Source organism: Labrus mixtus, chromosome 7 (genome assembly GCF_963584025.1).
Source record: "Labrus mixtus chromosome 7, fLabMix1.1, whole genome shotgun sequence".
Taxonomy (NCBI): Eukaryota; Metazoa; Chordata; class Actinopteri; order Labriformes; family Labridae; genus Labrus; species Labrus mixtus.
Window position 1 is genome coordinate 27,876,819 of NC_083618.1, and position 20,176 is coordinate 27,896,994.

General features: G+C 42.4%; 1 protein-coding gene across 1 annotated transcript in view; it reads right to left on the reverse strand.

Moving 5' to 3' along the window:
• Nucleotides 1-7,801: 7,801 nt before the first annotated feature.
• wnt4 (wingless-type MMTV integration site family, member 4) overlaps nucleotides 7,802-20,176 on the reverse strand; it is a 30,374-nt gene continuing 17,999 nt past the window's right edge. The window contains exons 2-6 of the mRNA XM_061041490.1: nucleotides 14,823-14,904; nucleotides 13,473-13,626; nucleotides 13,010-13,141; nucleotides 12,514-12,656; nucleotides 7,802-11,368 (exon numbers count right to left, since the gene is read on the reverse strand). Coding sequence (XP_060897473.1) covers nucleotides 10,898-11,368; nucleotides 12,514-12,656; nucleotides 13,010-13,141; nucleotides 13,473-13,626; nucleotides 14,823-14,904 — 982 coding nt within the window. The 3' untranslated portion in view covers nucleotides 7,802-10,897. The remainder of the gene's footprint in view (nucleotides 11,369-12,513; nucleotides 12,657-13,009; nucleotides 13,142-13,472; nucleotides 13,627-14,822; nucleotides 14,905-20,176) is intronic.

Below are 20,176 nucleotides of genomic sequence, written 5' to 3' on the forward strand. Positions count from 1 at the left end.
GTTCACTCAGGGTCATATTTACTTGGTGGGGCTGCATAATGGTGCAGTGGATGGCGCTGCTGCCATACAGCAATAAGTCACCTGGTTCGATTCCTCCGGCCGAGCAGGTGCCTTTTTGTGTGGAGTTTGGATGTTCTCCCAGTGCATGTGTCAAACACATACTTGTTATTTTAATTGTTTCAATTCAATTATTTTTCAACAAGGGATGTTTCTAATGATCAAATTTCTCTGAAGATAAATTTCCAATTTAGTTTCAGACAAGTGTAGGGTCTAAAATTAAAGTCAAAATTGAGCACAATTTAATTAACACAGCTAAATACAGGATCACTGCGTTTGCAGGTAAACAATGTCAAATATTTTAGCAGCGTGTAGCTAACTTTAGCATTGCTAGCCTCCGGTCCTCCTTGCAGGTTAACGTCCGCATGTCTGAGTTGGTTATGCATTACTCTGGTCAAATGTTTAAATTACTGTTTGACCTGACACAGCCTATAGACAACTTCATCTCCTTTTTCTCGATGCTCCAGATGTTGTTTTACATCCAGGTAGTAGAGCATTATGGCATTACGACAGGAGCTATTAACCAGAGCTACACCCCATTTGACCAGCCTGAACTAACTAAAGTATTAATATTAATTAATTAATAATTAGTTTAACCAACTAGTGAATCTCTTGCTTACTAGTTACATCCCTGTTTTCAACAAGTGTCTCTCAAACTTCAGTCACACACACACACAAAATATCATTCTTTGGCGTTGAGAGATCAGTATCACTTTCAGTCAACTTACACAGATGTTCAGGAATTCCTCAAATGGCAGCAGATGAGGGTGATATCCCAGGTTTGGTGACCTGAATCATATGCCACAGATGGAGGGATGTTGAATGGCACCCCGACCGTCACCTCCACCTCCCATCCCAACCCTATACCCTCATCCCGCCCCGTAAGGCGTTCACACATTCCCTGAGCTTCTGGAGTGCTGTCTGTCAGCGCCTTCTTCTGCTAAAGAGACGCTGACAGCCATTAATTATCACACGGGCTGAACCGAAGGCATTCCTCTTTGCTGAAATATTGGTGTACACATACACACTCGTCAGCCCTCTTAAGTCCACACACACACACACATGCAGAGGGACACCACCTGGCCTCCATTGGTCTACTACATCATGTTTGACAAATGAGTCTAAATGTTTTGCTGTCCTGGGTCATCCAATCAGCATCAAGCCGGGGCTGAGCGTCTCCATTGGGGAAGGAGGGGAGGAAGTAACGTCCAGGCAACCCACCAGGACATCTGAAACACAGGTGATCTTGAAACACACACACACACACACACAAACACATAACGCCTGTGGAGATCTGCTTGTGTGCTTAGCGCAGACACCTTTATGAGATGATTTTATGATGATCTGCAAAGATACTGACTTGTAATCAAGAACAGATTTTTGATTTAACAGTTTATCAGAGCTTGACAGTAATTCAGTGTTTAGACATCTCAGATATACAGAACGAGGGCAAGACTAATATCTGTGCATGTGCATGAAAATAAATCTCCAGCGCTGGCTCGAGCCAGGACACATGCCTGCTTAGCAGTCCCGGCACTGAACCTTTGTCAGTCTCTGCTGTTCCAGAGTCCGGAGCTCCTGCCAAGTCATTGAACACAATGTGGTTTCATGTAAATGTTGGCTGTGGTGTAGAAGTGCAGGTTTGGCCCGCTCTGCCTGGTCTAAATGCTCTCCAGCAGGTATGAGGAGGTGCCGCAGTAGAAGAAAATGAAGAGAGATTCTTCTTCATTTTTTAACTCAGCCAAACTGTAAATCATGTTGGAGGGGGAACGTCAGCTGCAGTATGAACTGGATGGTGTACAGAGCGCTGTCCTGCTTTCTGCAACAGAATGAGTTCTAGTATAGAAAAAAGTCTGTTAACACAATTGCAAAAAATACAATTATGATTTGGATGATTGTTTTTTAAAGATCTTTTTTTATCAAACCAAACAGATAGTTTTGGTACCATATAGGGTTTAGGTATCCATCCACCCATCCATCCATCCATATATCTCCTTCCATCCAACCATCCATCCATCCATATATCTCCTTCCATCCAACCATCCATCCATATATCTCCTTCCATCCAACCATCCATCCATATATCTCCTTCCATCCATCCATATATCTCCTTCCATCCAACCATCCATCCATATATCTCCTTCCATCCAACCATCCATCCATCCATATATCTCCTTCCATCCAACCATCCATCCATATATCTCCTTCCATCCAACCATCCATCCATCCATATATCTCCTTCCATCCAACCATCCATCCATATATCTCCTTCCATCCATCCATCCATCCATATATCTCCTTCCATCCATCCATATATCTCCTTCCATCCAACCATCCATATATCTCCTTCCATCCAACCATCCATCCATCCATATATCTCCTTCCAGCCACCCATCCATATATCTCCTTCCATCCAACCATCCATCCATCCATATATCTCCTTCCATCCAACCATCCATCCATCCATATATCTCCTTCCAGCCACCCATCCATATATCTCCTTCCATCCATCCATCCATCTATATATCTCCTTCCATCCATCCATCCATCTATATATCTCCTTCCATCCAACCATCCATCCATCCATATATCTCCTTCCATCCATCCATCCATATATCTCCTTCCATCCATCCATCCATCCATATATCTTTCCATCCATCCATCCATCCATATATCTCCTTCCATCCATCCATCCATATATCTCCTTCCATCCATCCATCCATCCATATATCTTTCCATCCATCCATCCATCCATATATCTCCTTCATCCATCATTCATTCCATATATCTCTTTCCATCCATCCATCCATATATCTCCTTCCATCCATCCATCCATTCATTCCATATATCTCTTTCCAGCCATCCATCCATATATCTCTTTCATCTATCCATCCATATATCTCCTTCCATCCATCCATCCATATATCTCTTTCATCCATCCATATATCTCCTTCCATCCAACCATCCATCCATCCATATATCTCCTTCCATCCAACCATCCATCCATCCATATATCTCCTTCCATCCATCCATCCATCCATATATCTCCTTCCATCCAACCATCCATCCATCCATATATCTCCTTCCATCCAACCACCCATCCATCCATATATCTCCTTCCATCCATCCATCCATCCATATATCTCCTTCCATCCATCCATCCATCCATCCATATATCTCCTTCCATCCATCCATCCATATATCTCCTTCCATCCATCCATCCATCCATCCATCCATATATCTCCTTCCATCCATCCATCCATATATCTCCTTCCATCCATCCATCCATCCATCCATCCATATATCTCCTTCCATCCATCCATCCATATATCTCCTTCCATCCAACCATCCATCCATATATCTCCTTCCATCCATCCATCCATATATCTCCTTCCATCCATCCATCCATCATATATCTTTCCATCCATCCATCCATATATCTCCTTCATCCATCATTCATTCCATATATCTCTTTCAATCCATCCATCCATATATCTCCTTCCATCCATCCATCCATTCATTCCATATATCTCTTTCCATCCATCCATCCATATATCTCCTTCCATCCATATATCTCCTTCATCCATCCATATATCTCTTTCCATCCATCCATCCATCCATATATCTCCTTCCATGCATCCATCCATCCATCCATAAATCTCCTTCCATCCATCCATCCATCCATATATCTCCTTCCATCCAACCATCCATCCATCCATATATCTCCTTCCATCCATCCATCCATCCATCCATCCATCCATATATCTCCTTCCATCCAACCATCCATCCATCCATATATCTCCTTCCATCCAACCATCCATCCATCCATATATCTCCTTCTATCCATCCATCCATATATCTCCTTCAATCCATCCATCCATCAATCCATATATCTCCTTCCATCCATCCATCCATCCATATATCTCCTTCCATCCATCCATCCATATATCTCCTTCCATCCAACCATCCATCCATATATCTCCTTCCATCCATCATCCATATATCTCCTTCCATCCATCCATCCATATATCTTTCCATCCATCCATCCATATATCTCCTTCATCCATCCATTCATTCCATATATCTCTTTCCATCCATCCATCCATATATCTCCTTCCATCCATCCATCCATTCATTCCATATATCTCTTTCCATCCATCCATCCATATATCTCCTTCCATCCATATATCTCTTTCCATCCATCCATCCATATATCTCCTTCCATCCATATATCTCCTTCCATCCATCCATATATCTCCTTCCATCCATCCATCCATCCATCCATCCATCCATATATCTCCTTCCATCCATCCATCCATCCATATATCTCTGTCCATCCATCCGTCAACCTTTCTGATCAGTGACATGTATCCGCGCCATCAGTCCGATATACGATACGTAAATTATGTCAATATCGGACCCGATACCGATATAAGATCGGATCAGTCGCATCTCTACCTGAAACCCATCAGAAATGACTCCTAATGGCAGAAAACTGGAAGTATGGGTGCATGTCTGCTTGGAGCTTCTGCAGTTTTGTGCTTTTCAAGATGCGAGATAAATAAGCGGAGAAAGAGCTCAAGAAAATGACATGATATTATTCAGTGTCACAGAAAAACTGTAAATTATATGTACCTATGCATGTCCAAGGGATTCTGTATAAGCTGGGGGGTGGCTGTGGCTCAATTGGTAGAGTAGTCATCTCTCAACTGGAAGGTCAAGGGTTCGATCCCAAGCTCCTTCAGCAACATGTCCGATGTGTCCTTGGGCAAGACACCCAACCCCAAATTGCTCCCGCTGCTTCGTCAGCCGCAAATGAATGGGATTAGTTACTTCTGATGGTCACACTACATAGCAACCTCTGCCATCAGTGTGTGAATGTGTAGGTGTGACATGCGGTGTAAAAGCGCTTTGAGTAGTCACAAGACTAGAAAAGCACTGTACAACCTCAAGTCCATTTATCATGCTTGGTAGCTTACCTAACGGTTTTTCCAGCACTGAATATGACCAGATTTCCTTTCAGTGTCTGAGCAATCTGAAGGCAGTGTTTTGATAATTATTGTCAGAAACTAGACTTACAACCTGGATCACAGCACTATGACAGCAAAGCAGCTTTGGAGCTTCCCAATCTGAGTGTTCGATCGGAGGAAAATGACCACCGTGTGAATATGGTCAAAAACGTCTTTTGCAGTAGAACAGCAGCTGTCTGTGTGTGTTTAACAACCCGAGGTGGCGGTGTGTTTCATGCGGGATGAAAACATGTCTGACAACCAGGGGACCATAAAGTGACGCTATACCTCTGGTCACTGCAAGGATTATTTTGACGCGGCAGGTTGCTGTTAGCTAATGGATACATTTCACACACACGCTCCAACCCCCTTCACCCGCATATACACACCTAAATACACAAGTCTTTAGATTTGTGTATATATCTTAAGCTGTGTGTGTGTGTGTGTGTGTGTGTGTGTGTGTGTGTGTGTGTGTGTGTGTGTGTTTTGTGTCCAGGTGCTAAGGGAAAGCTGTTTACAGTTCAGTTGAAAATCTCCCTGATGACAGATGCATAGTTATAACCACTGATGGAGAGTGTGTGTGTGTGTGTGTGTGTGTGTGTGTAGGTGTGTGTGTGTGCAGAGGTAAGCTCAACGTGATCCTTCATACCACAATCCCGAGATGAAGCTTTGGCAGCTGAAGCCCTCATCAACATCTTGATCCACTGTGTGTGTGTGTGTGTGTGTGTGTGTGTGTGTGTGGGGGGAAACCAGGTCTGAGGAAGGCGCTTAATAGACTTTCACTGTTCAAGTATTTTTTTTTTTTTAAATGAAGATTTATTTGTTCATCATGACTGCACAGTTTTAAATCATAACTTGGGCTTCTGATAATGTGCTTTTATTTTTTTACTTTTATTATGTGTGATGGTTTAGGGGGGCTGCTGCTGTGGCTCAGTGGTAGAGTCGGTTGTCTCTAAACCGGAAGGTCGGGGGTTTGATCCCCAGCCTCCTGCAGCCACATGTTCGATATGTCCATTGGCAAGACACTCAACCCCAAGTTGCTCCCGCTGCCAGGCAATGGCCGTGCTCCACGCAAGACTCTTGTCCACTTCTCGATGCCCACCGGCCTGACTCTCGTGCCCGCTCTGCTCGTGTTGCACAACGTGGCGGTTTTCGAGGACAAAAACAGTGGAGACACCAGAGGAAAGCCGAGAGGCAGGAGGAGGGGGAGGAGGGCTTGAGGAGAAAGAATTGCAACTGTCATCACAAACAAGAACCATCTGTCTCATTTGTGTAACTTGTTTTCTTTTAATATGAGAAGTATTCTGAAGAGATCTGGGAGTTTGAGAGAGGCCTGGGAGGGCCGGGCCCTGGGCTAAAGCCAGCCTTCTCCTGGGTTCTGTGAGCGAGGGGCATTAGTATCCAGCCAACCTGCACTGTTAACCCTTCGCACTCACAACATATACATGGACAAAGAAACAGAGGCAGAAACCCTTAACCTTCGGTTTACAGAGGTACCTGAGGGGTCATTTGGACCAGGCACTGCCTCTTTGGAAGAAGATTTTCAGGAAGAATTAAATCACACATTATCTTTTCACCTGTCAGGAGTTTCCTTTTATTAGATAAGGACCAGTGCTTCTATAATAAATAGACAGCAAATCATTCACATGCTGTGCATTACCTTGATGTTTTATCAATCGTGATGTTCTGAGATTTATTGACAGTGGATGAGACCTTAGAAATAAGTATCTGTGTGTTAAAGTAATCCTTTTTATCATGTGTTTTACTGAATAAAGGACGGATATTTGTATATGAAGGGCAAGCCTGTCCAAAGTAAAACTGTATACACTTACAGCAAAGAAGTCTTCACAACCTCCTTTATACCATTACTGCGATATAAGAAACCATCATAATACGGAATTTTCTTTTTTAGAAGTGAAAAAACCTTATTTAGTATTTCATTGATTTTAAATATGGATTGTTAACTCTATAAGAAAAGGCTTCATTTATTACGAAACAGAGATTGAAGAAATATGACCAGCTGGCTAACTGGGCTTTAAAGGCGAAGCAGCAGGTGAAGCACTTCAGCGCTCAGATGGTTTTTCTTTTGCCCAAAAGACACCTTGTCTGGCTTGTATTAGCACCTCCATGACAGCCAAAGTCAAGTTAATTTTATTCACATTTTGAGATAGTATGGATTGGGGGAGAATTTAGCTCTTTATGCAACATACCAAGAGTCAAGCAAAATACAGATTTTATTCATTCATGTAGGGGCCTACCTCTTTTGTTTACAGTTTCCGTAAAAGAAAAAAAAGTGTTTTAATCATCGTAATGACTCACAGTGTCTCTCTAGTTTAAAAATATATGTAGCCACTAGTTCGGCCACTAGAATGAGCTGCAAGATACACTTGCTACCGAGGGCATAGCTAGCTAGAAGCGCTCAGTGTTTTTATATCGCTTAGCATAGAACGTTGAGATGAAGGGCCCAATTACGTCGTTACCACCCGACTTAGCTCCGCCCATTAAAACCTCGAACTGAAACTTGAGAAAACCGTAATAACGGTCAAAAATCGGAACTCAGTCAAACTTAGTTCTCAGTCTTTCACATGTTTAAAGCTATCTTCTTGCAACATGTTTAGCGTGCTTGGAGACATATTGCTGATTTTACTTTACAGGGACTTTAAATATTTGAATAAGTTAACTTAGCCTACCTTAAGTTGCCACTGTGACCACAACTTCTTACTTAACAATGCTAACTTAAGAGTCATAGGAACACAAGTTGTGCAAAGTTACGACAGAAACATGCACTTAAAGTTGAATAGGCTTGAAGCTAGCGTTAGCCGCCCTTAGCTGCTGACCACTAAATACTGAACAGTTTAAGCACTAAACTCTAAACCTGCATTGAATAGGAAAGGGTGTGTTTTATTTTGTACAAAGTGAACACCCCTGTGTCTACAGGTACATTATGAAAAAAGACAACGAAGAGTCAATGGCTAACGTTTTAATCTTCTCATGACCATGTGTGTCAAAGAGAAACTCATCAATGCTAGGCTAATTGAGCATAACTGTCTCCTGGTCCCAAAGCAGGGCTAACTCATTGTTAAGCACATTCTCCAGGACCGACAAGAAACACACGATAAGAAAGGAAACAGTTGATTTCTGTGTAACATATATCGCTTCTGACATGTCACTCAAAATTGTGAGTCCTAGAAAGAGAAGGATTTTTAAAAATATTTTGGTTAAACGTCTGTGTTGAAGCTAGCTGTGTGCACAAAATGTAAAATATGAGTAGTTTAATTCCCCAAATATTTGTATAAGCCTTCATGAATCCGTATTTGTTGAATCTTAATTTCTACACACACTCCCACATACACACAGGCTAAGTGGTAAAACCCCGCTGTCAGCTTCTTGTCTCCGCCACAACCGCAGCGGACCACAAAAGGCATTAGAGATCTCTGAGTGACTGACTGACGACTGCCTCGGCGTACATCTGGCTGCCTGACACACACAAACACAAGCTTACACAGACAGTCCTAATCAGTGTGGCCACCACCACCCACCTCATCTGGGCCATCATAGTGGCTTAATGAAGGACAGATCCCCGCCGTCGCAGACCCAGAAGGGTTTGGGTTACACTTTCCGCAGAGGGGGAGCAGACTGGAGCGTTAGACGGAGATCTTGCAGAAGAAAGACAGAAAGCTGGAGTTGGGGGGGGCGGGCGGGGGGTGAACTATGATATTGATAGAGACAGAAAGAGGGGAAAGCTTGTGCCATGTGGTCTGCATTTCACTGTAATCCCCGTTCTAGCCCGGTGTTCCTGCCTCTGTTCCCTCTTCAGCATTAAACCCAATCAGGCGCGTGCTGAAACCCGAGCGGCCACTACCTGCGGTTCCCAGCGCCGCAGGACACGCATCCATTTATCTCAGGTTGTTATACTGTATGCTGTGATATGTGGCGCATAAATTATGTTTTATAGGTGTCAGGGGTGCAGGGAAGGACCTCAGGGGTGTAATGTACCTCACACAAACAGGCTACACACACACACACACACACGCGCGAAGAAAAGTCTGCGCAGTGCTCTCTGTGGCCAGATACTAACGCAGCTGAAAGACACGGGAAATGGCCGATTTTATTGAAATATGTGTATGTCTGTCGGCAGGGCTGTGTGTGGGAGTGTGTCCCGGGGCTTGGTGGTGGAATAGGATCTGCAGCCCTTCACTTTCCATCTTTCTATCCCGTCATGTTCCTTCTTCCCCTCCAGGCAAAACTTGTTATTGTGGCATTCTTTCTCTTCCACAGATACACAAACACACATGACACACACAGTTTCTTTTTGAAATAAGGGACAACAAGTCATATTTTGACACAGCATATATTCCGTATTAACATACATTCATAGGCAGTATAGTCTTCTTCAGTGTATAAGTCTTTACAGATCTACAGTATGTCTCTATAATGGTAGCACATTATTATAGGAAAGCCTGGCTTTATGGCGGAGGTGCAAGACAACAACAGACTCTCCTGACAGTGGCATTGCAAACTGTGTGTGCGAGTGTGTGTGTGTAAGGAACCGGGACAATTGGAATCTATGGTTTGTTGAAGTGGGGGGGCGAGGGCTCTATGTGCGCTTGGAGAGAAAGTGCTTCAGTCATCATGCATGCTGAACATGCTTGGCAACCCTCTGGTAGACCCCTTTGTGTGTGTGTGTGTGTTTACTTTGTGTGTGTTTGCGGGTGCATGCATGTCTTTGTGTTTACTCAGGTTTGCATTTAAGTAGCATTTGGCTGAAGGCAACATGACGGAAAAGGTCCAAATGATCTCTCAAGAAATTCACAAAATGATGCTCTGAAATGGTAATGAATCGTCTTAAATCTGAACTTGGAGCTGTTTTTTTTTGATGTAAGGATCTGGGGTTCTATAGTAGGTAGCAGCTGTCGGCATACAGGTGTCTTTTGAAGCCATGTTTGCTAGGTGTGTGTGTGTGTGTGTTTGGTGTGTCTGATGCCCGTCACCTGCCAGTGCTTCTGGCCTACAGAAAAAAAAAAATGAGAAGGAAGCTAACCGTGGCTTTCACCTGTCCATCATCATCCTCCTCCTGACTGAAAACAGAGTGAGTGTGTTTTGCGTGGAGCAGCATCAGGGCATCGCGGGGGAATAAAAATAAATGACTCGACAGCAACTGAAACCTCAGCGCAACGGAAGCAAATCACAGAAAGTCCGTCTGTGACGCGTCCCCCTTTTTTGTTGTTCATCTTCTAACAGACTCTGTGTCTCCCTTTTTTGACATCCATCAGTCCAAATGAGTTCCCCAAAAGCATCAGCAGCAAGGACAGAGGGGCAAACATCCCTCTCTCTTGACCCCGTCCCAACCCCCCTTTAACCCCACCCATGGGTCCAGTTTGTCCCTTATCATCTCCACTCATCCGCTCCTTCTTCGGGTCCATACCCCCCATCAACCCTCCTCAGTCTCAACAAATAAGTTAAACATTACAAAAATAAGAAGCATCAATGACGAAGCAAATATGAGAGTGAGAGAGGGAGGGAGGGAGAAAGTGAAGGATGCTCTCTACTTGAGAAGAAACAAACTCCCTCTTTAGCTTTTGTAGGATATTCCCCATGCATTATCTACTGAAATCCAAGATGGTGGCGTAAAATGAAAAAAAGATGACATTCAAATCTCAGCCACTTTTGTGTGTTTCCTTTGACCAGTAGTAGAAGGGCGGGGTGGTTTCAAGGAGGAGAAGAACGACTCCACAATCCCTCCTTGAACTCTTTCACCTTGGCATTTTGAGAGGAGTAATGGGGGCGTTTTGTTTTGTTCATCATCATGCCCTCTGCGCCTCCATCGCCGATCACCGGCAAGTGTGCATCTCCACCATTTTGCGGCACTGTTTGCATTTGACGTAGCAGCACCAGTGGAACTTACAGCTGCACCTGTCCACCACCTCCACCTCCTGCGTCTGGAAGCCGCGGCCGCAGCACATCAGCTCGCAGCCGTCGATGGCCTTCGACGTCCTGTTGCACTGGCGGCCCACTGTGCCGAGCATCCCCGGCGTCCGTGGGTCGAAGTCGCAGAAGTCCGGACTGGGCTCCAGGTAGACGAGGTCTTCGTCCGTGTGGGGCTTGAACTGGGAGTTTCGAGGCACGAGCACTTTGGTGGTGCCCGCCTTGCGTTGCTCCACCTCTGTGGCGCCGTCGAACTTCTCCTTGATGACGTTCCCGACCTTGCGGAACGGGGGCATCGATTTCCAGCAGGTCTTTACCTCACAGGAGCCGGACACGCCGTGACATTTGCACTCCACACGCATGTGGGACAGAATAGCCTGCAGAGACGACAAAGACGTTTGGGTTAGCATGTAACTGTAACTGGAAACAATGAAACAACAATGCATAACATGTATAAAGACGAGCTAATGATAGCATCATCTATCTGTCAAACATTGTCTCTTTGTGCTTTCAGGAACAACTTCAACTACATGACTTACCAAAATGTAGACATGGACTTGAGTCAGACTTGAGTCAGACTTGAGTCAGACTATAATTGGATAATAAATAATTGGAATTTGATTTTGACTTGAATGAGTTTTAACATAATTTCCTTTGAAATCCTGTCGAAAGGAAAGTAAGCCTCGACTAGGAATTCCTTTGAATTAAGTTAGTTTTGGCTTGGACTTGTTTCTCACGACTTGAAACTTTACCTGGGCTCAGCTTGAGTTATTTGTTCCTTTATATAAATTTGACTCGCACGAAATTGAACGACTTTAGACTTGCCTTGGAGTCAACTTAAGTGACACAGGAATTGACCTTCGTCTCAAATTGCTTGGGTTTTGTTTCAAAAAACACGAGATGAGTCTCGGACTTGTCTTGTGTGTCTTCAGACTGGATGTGGACTCGTCCCAATTGGCTTAAAAATGATTTATCTTGAGTAACTTGAGACAGTACCAACTCCAATTGACTTGTGACTTAAGTTGGACTTAGTAGAAATATTCTTTGTCTTGGACATATTTGAGATGACTTAACACTTGTGTTGGACTTGTCCTTAATGGCTGCCTTGATGGAGTCTGGCTTTTCATATAATAAGTAATTATGACGTAGTAGACCACTGCTGGTTGTGACCAAAGTGTGAGTTGGCAGGTTATCAGCTGTATCGTTACCATTGCAACTAGCAGAAGTGATTCAGATAGATCTTGCACATGTCATTTCTGAATGGAGAACCCCTGGGTACAGTCCTGTAGAGCTAAACAATGTGTTCTTTGTAAATGTTGAAAGAGGCAAAAATGCAGCTAAAGTACAAACACACAAAAAAAAAATGAAGGACCAACACTCTATGTTTCCTGCCTATTCATTGGGGGTCGAACTAAATTTCAGGGGATCCTAAGTGTAATACAAGTGATAATAAAAGTACTTCAGATTTGTTTTTAGCACATGTTCTAAAAGAAGTGAAATGTTCAGTGAAGTGCGGCGTTACCTTTCTTCCAGCCTCGTTGTTGTGCAGGTTCATGAGAGCCCGGCTGGAGGACTGGCCTTTACTCCTCTCCCTCACATCAACAAACGACTGAGAAAAGGCCACACCGTATGCAATGTTATCACTGCAGCCAGACCACTGGAACCCTTTAACAAGATGTGAAGATACAGACAGGAAGTGATTATCTATATGACCACTGGATAAGCTTTAATGCTGATTTTCTGTATATTTGCAGAGATGGTATGAATGCTTGAACTGATGAAAATTATTTGAAAATTGTTTTTACACACATTGACTCAAGATGTCTTATTATAAACTGCAAGATAGTATGTCTGGCCTTTTCTAAATTAAATAATAATTCAAATGATGCATTACTTACTCGTAAAATTGATGCATTAAAATGTACTGGAGCAGTTGTTTCCCTTTGCGTGCGTGTGTGCGTGTGTGTCCTGTGTGTTACAGGAGAGAGAGCGAGAGAGAGAGAGAGAGAGAGACCTACCCTCTGGACTGACTCCATGTACATTGTGGTCACAGCCACATTTTTCCAGCTCTCCGCTGCTGCAGGCCCTTGTGACCGCAAACGCCACACTGGCTGCTGAGATGGCATACACAAAGGCTGCCTCACGAGTGCCTAACACCCACACACACACACACACACACACACACACACACACACACACACACACACACACACACACACACACACACACACACAAACACAGTCATATTGTTTCATTAGGTAACAGAAAAGAGCTTCTTAGTCTTAGTGGCAAAGAACGTTGGATGTACAGATACAAATTGTTTAAAAGTTGGCGGGAAGAAGCCAAAATAAATGGACACAAGCTCAAAAATGTAGAATTACTTTGGCATAATTTTGAACAACTTTGAAGTACAGATATTTCAGGAGACTGATGAGCTTGCCGGGTGTTGCTGACAGCAATCGCTCCGGTGTGCAGTCTTACCCTGGGTGACCACTTTGCCAAAGACAGGCATGGTCTCCAGCGTGGAGCAGTTCCATCGACGGTTGCGAAACTGGAACTGACACTCGTCGATAGCCAGCTGGGCTCCTCGACGCACTGCATCCATCACCTCCACACTGCGCTTACAGATCTGAACCTGGAGCAAAGGCACAAAGAAGCTACGTCAGCCACAAACGTAGTAAAAAAAAAAAATCTATATTTTCTCATCTGATGTCTCAGATAAGATGTTTTACCAGGGTTCATTTAGGTGTCTGTAGGTCTTAATGAAGGGAAAGGAGGTACTGTCCTGCAGATATAAATGCATGCTAAGAAAATTGTAACGTGCCGTGGTGTGCGTGTGTGTGTTTTGTGTTTGTTTCTCTCTCTCCCTCCCCTGTTCTGCAGGTCTGATCTCACTTCTTCAGAAGGGTGTTATCTGACGGGAGGCCAGAGTTTCTCTTGGTGTTTCATTCTGTCAGTGCTTGGCTTCTCTTACGTTATTTTTGAAAGAAGCTTGTCTTCAGTAAAATTGTGCATCCACTTTAATTTAATAAATTATTTGTTAGTATTTTTCTAAATTCCCCGTCTTGTGTCTTCATTCCCGATTTTACATTTTTATTGTAACTCCCCTCATCCCCTAGCCGTCTCTGGGAACGTCACAAAAATCAATAAACTTTATTTCACGAAAAGGGCTCATTGTTTTTGTATTAAGCTTATAGTTTTAAACTCTTAATGTTTCCAGTTTTCACTCTTAAATTCATTTTTTCCATCAGACAAAAAGTCTTTGCTGCCACATTTGACATTTTTAGAGTGAATGACGTCTTATCCAAAAAGACTAAGAGAGCAGTTTGGCAGGCAGATGTATTTGATCTGAGAAAGCTTTTTGAGGCTCCATTGTGTGTTTTGAAGAATTTGGCCGTAAACCAGAGTATTAAGTGACATTTTATTTTAACATTATGATGCAAATGTAGATCCCCAAATGTATATCAAATCACCCAAAGTGCACAGAAACCATGTGCCAAATTCTGTTGCAATCAGCCTAATAGATGTTTCCAACAAGTGAAGACTTTTATGATTCTTAGGGCAAAGGTTGAAAAGACACGAGTCATTAAGATATATCCTATGGAAACCATGCATATCACTGCTAAATATTTTAGTCAACTTTAAAAACTGAAAAAAATCCTTGAGGTTTTTGCTTCTGGTTTCAGAAATATCAGGTTGGTCTCATTTGCTAATGATGGTCTAGATACAGGTGCGAAAACCTTCACACTCAGTACATGAGTGTCAATGAATAGTTTCATAACTCTAATGTTTATGCCATCATCTAGTTATGTGTTAAGAGAAGGCATGTACCTGTCGTTGGATGAGTCCCCGTAACCTCTCACACGTCTCCTCATCCCTGATGCTTCCCACTGACGACAGCTTGGCCAGGTACCTGAAGAAAAAACACACAACAGGAGTTTTAGTGTGTGTAAGATAAGAGATCAGGGAGGATGAAAAGGAAACACAAGACAACACATTTTCACTTCCAACTTGTCCAATCAGAGGCCTAATGCTTTAAATATGGGGCAGTAGATACTATAACGTCTGCTTACACGTTCAGTTTTGAACAACAAAAACTAATAATCTAAACTAATGCTTAATGCTGCAAATTAGCTAGTTTGGTTTAGTACAGAACCAAAATGACATGATTGTGTTTAGTATGGCGTGGGTTGAAAAAATGAAGCATACTTGCATAAGTACATAGTTCTAAAAAATAAAATATATGCAAGATTAAGGTATGTCTTCAATTTGAAATCTTGAAAAAGTGAACCTCCTGCAAAAATTCCACATCAGCTCTTTGTTTCACATCCAGATTGAAACCCCTGACACCCGTATGAAGGTCAAGATTTTGTAAATCTCTTCCATTTCCTGCAGTCACTCAAGTGGTCTTTCACACCCATGATGCTGCACAACATATCCATAGACTGTACAAAACATGAACTTGGTCTTAGTGACATCATCCATTGCTTTCCAAAGAGGCGTTTTGATGCGGCCTTTAGCCTCCTGGCAGACAGCCACATTACGCCTACCTATCAGTCAACACAGTAACCCCTAATTGTAGCATAAACATAACTCTTATAGTACTTTCTCCTGATATTAAAAACTATAATCTAAACTATAAACTCCTGATATTTGCCGGAGGAGCTGAAAGTTTTAATGCAAACAGTCACATCTTTCATTCTGACTTTACCCAGAGTTTCTCCTTCCTGATCTCGAGTATATTTTCCTCAACAAGTCCGAGTGAGCTGATGTGAGAATGCAGAAGGATATTATGCGGAGAAGTCACCTCAAGCGAGTGGTAGAGGGTGATGTGACTAGTGCACGGTGCAAAGACTGTATGCACGAGGATATAAAGTTGATATAAACAGTTTTTTTTGCAGGGCAATAAATATATCAACTTTATGAGCATTTTATGGGGATTTCTTGGCTTTTGAAGCCAGCCTCAAGTGGACACTTGAGGAACTGCAGTTTTTTTTTGGAGTACCGTATTGGCTTAAATTTTTACACCAGAGGTTGCAGCTTGAGCGCAACACAGAAAGAAAGCGGACAGCATCCATAAATATTGTCAGAGGGGTACATACAGCATCTTATCGCATTTGGCCAATGACCTGTTTTTTTGTAAGGGTTTGACTGAAACAAGGCGGACCAGGAGAGGAAATTAAAAGTACACAATCTGGTGTCTATTGATTAAAGTGATACAAGATGAGATGTGAACCACACAGAGGCTATACATGATTTAAAATATAGCTTCAATACGGCTTTAAACAAGAGGTGTTTGTAATTGATAGAAACATTTAGATGAACCTAAGTGGCTAAGTGTTGATTCCCATGACGTTGTGGGAAAGTTTTGGATAAATGTCTGCTTGTAAGGACACTGAGAGGAGGGAAAGTGGCTTATCATACACACCACCTTCAGGCCAGACAGGTCAGCGAGATATACTGCATATACACACACACACACACACATATACACACACGCACAATCTAAGATGTGAGAAAAACTGGCATCCGTCTAGATGCCCTGACCCTCACACATCCAGCTCACCTCACTGAGACAGCTGGGATAGGAGTCCCATATCTCCAGTCCCCGCTGCACCTGACAGAAATAGGTTTTCTCATAAGCTGGCAGTGAGTGTCTCACAGAGGGAGCAGTCCTGATTATGTACCGTCTACTCCACTCACTGTGTAATCATTTTACCAAATGTTGAGTCTAAAAATCTTTTTGTTTTACCAAACAGTGGAACGAGAAAATTCCTAATTTCTGGTGCAGTTGAACATAATACCCGGTCATCGAGTTTTCATGCTCAGATATGGTTCAATAGGACACCTTAATCTTCAGTTTCGTTTTACTTGTGCAATGACAATAAAGATTTTCTGATCCGATCAGACATTGAAGACAGCGGAAAATCAGTTTTCTGTCAGTTTTTTTTGGTAAATGCAAAGACCATGGATTGTAAATAAACACGGATGAAGCCACAGTGACTTTTCCCATTGGTTACTATAGCGGGCTTTTGAAGCCTATTAATGGCGGTCACAATTTTGGAATGAAACTTTGGTCAACCAAACACAGGACAAAGAGATGGAGTTGAGGCGGGTCAGCGGTAACGGCTTTACCGCACCGGTCAGTCAGGTCTGCTGCTGGCCTATAATGAACTCTTAATAAAATCAAAGCAGCATGAGTTATAAAAAACATTCAGCCCTCGACAGTGTGTGCCGATAAAGACAGGAGCCAATCAGACCAAATTCTTTTTTTGAACCAGGATGTAAACATGTTTATTTCTGCTTTAGAAACAGGCTTTTTTGAATGGGTGTGTATGTGACTTCTGATGCTTCTGCAGCCAGCCTCAAGTGGACACTCGAGGAACTGCAGTTTTCTGCACTTCTGCATTGTCTTCATTTTTCAACACCGGAGGTTGCCACTTGATTTAGACTTGATTTTAGCAACCTAATGTTAAAGATGAGCTGAGATAAATAAACACAATTGTTAGCAGTTGTCTCCTTAAGATTGCCACACACTTTTATACAGAGCCCCACAGAATTTAATGTGATGCCTGCATTTGTCCAGTGTAGTTCAACTGTGTTGTCAGGGAGTGTTTGACCTTGCATAGCGTAGCATAAAGACTGGTAGCATGTGGGGGAAACAGGTAGCTAGGTTCTGTCAATAATGAGAATAAAACTATTAACTGTTTGTATCTGAAAACCAGTTGAATAACAGCAATTGAGAGCTGGGCTACTTTTTCCCCCTGCATCCAGTCTTTATGCTAAGTAGTGTCTGACCTCTGGGAATATAGTTCTTGACTTCTAAACTTGATTTTTATTTAATTTTTGGCAAACCAAAAAGCCAAAAATTAGGCTAACCAAACTCCAGCTACACTAAAAACAACTGCATCTTTCTATCTTCGTCACAGAATGAAAGGAAAACCCTGTGTTCCCCCAAAACGTTGACTACTCCTTTAAGCTGCACACAATGACTGTGATAGTAGAGTTTCAAAGGACAAGGACAAATGTCTCGATTCATAACTTTTGAAGTACGAACAAACCAATAAATCCTGTATTTGCAGGCTTCCCCTACACACTAGACGGAGTTTGAATATCAAAATGTCCCTTAATAAAGGCAAATTCCAACCAAATTAACTTTTTAGGCTATCGTTCCTGTACAAGGAGACATGCCTCTCCTTGAGGTTTCTCAAGCTTGTTTTATGAGTCTTGGGTTATGAGTTCCCAAGACCACACATACCTCTGTAAATCCCTGTTAGCCCGTCTCAATCATGCTGTGGCACACATCCAGATTGCAGAGAGTTCTGCTGTCAGGTTATTGACGAAGCCATTTCACAACACAAAGTCATGCTACCAATGTTTTGCAAAAAGGGTTTATGACATCCTACTTGTTTATCTCATTTAGCGTGAAGTAGCTTTTAGCTGCAGAACAAGTCTCAGAATCCTGCAGTTACAGTGGTAAAACTCGTTCAGTGTGAGGGTTTTCTTCTCTTTATAATGTGTAAGTATAATTAGTTTATCGTCCCTCCAGGGGTCAAACAGCTCCTCCTCTCTAGTCCCCCTTCTCATCTCCTCCTCTCAACAGTTCACACAATCTCTCTCTGTCTCTTTGATGGCCTTATTTTTCTCTTCCAGTGTCACAGTGTCAGTATTCAGCACTCATCACAGCGATAACCCCACTCTCTGCCACTCCACCACATCTCAGCCACATCCGCTCATATCCACAACAGGGCTGACATCACTCTGTTTCCTCACAACCAAGGCTCCCATATTTCAGGAAAGAGTGTGCTTGCAATATTTCAAACTCAGTAGACCCCAATATTTTATCAAAAAAAATTATCTTGTAGTATTTTTCTGCAAGTTCTGTGGGTTTTTTTCATTGTAGCCCCCCTCTTGTATCTAAGGAAACGCGTGTACATGGTTGCTTATAGTCGGGAAACTAAAGAATTTATCCCTTGGCTCCCGCCTTCAGCTCTGCACATTTAGCATCTTTTAGCTTACTGTAAGATGGAGATGAGATTTTATTTTTCTTAGGTTGAGATAATATACATTATTTGATTTAATGCTAATTTAATTTATATTTACAATTTGTACTTTACAAGAGTATCTGTTTGATATGACTGTGCCTTTAAGGTTACCCATGGTTACGGTTGGAGGAGTGATGTTAGTGTGTGAAGTGAATGAAGACAAGTAAGGTGTCGCTGTTGTTGTTGTTCAGTCTTGATATGTCATGCTCTGTTACGGACGGACATTAAAAGTATGAGACGCACAGCAGAAGTTGTCCCCGTGCTTTTACTTACCCACACCCGAATATATATATATATCTTTAACTATGTTTAGTGTTATAGACAACTGAGGATAATCAACATCATCCAAGAAGCGCCGTTACATTACTGTGAAAATAAAGAAAAGCTCTAATAAACGTAATGTTTGAAGCTAGAATCAGAGCCATAACCATCTAGAAAAAAATGAAGCTTGACTGTGTCTTTTTCTGTTTAATTTAGCAACTGGAGAGGGGTCTTCACAGGTCTCTGATGTTGGACCTTTAAATGTGTAGAAAACGTTCCTGAGCCCAATATGCATAAAACATATTAAACTAGAAGGCCACACTGAGAGCCCAAGGCAGATCCAGATCAGCTCCTTTAGGCTCTTCTTTGACTAATGCTACGGCTTGTAATCACGTTTCATTAAAATAAGGCTATACGTTTTTCCGTTAATTTCCCTGACGAGCAGACAAAACGAGCACAGTTAGACTGCTACTAAAGTAGCATGAGGATAATTTCACCTAACCATAATGCAGGATTTGGTTGGTGGTTCATGGATTTCAACCATGAAGAGATAACATCAACACTTTTCAACATCAACACATTTGTAATGAGTAAATTATTTATTATTATTTTATTTTCATGCTATATAGGTTTGGCATAAAAATTCCTTACGTGTTCTCCAGCAGCAATAGTGACATACCATATGATTATAACCACTTCGAATGTTCAGACCATTCAGGGACCATCAGACGGGACAAAACCGTGCACACATACAAGTTAGAGACTAGCAGGTGAACAAAGTAGAATGGAGTAGCTTAAGATGATAGTTCACTCAGATACAGGTTGAGACCAAGCGGCAATCCTCCAGTGTTAAAAAATGAAGCCAATGCTGAAGTGAAA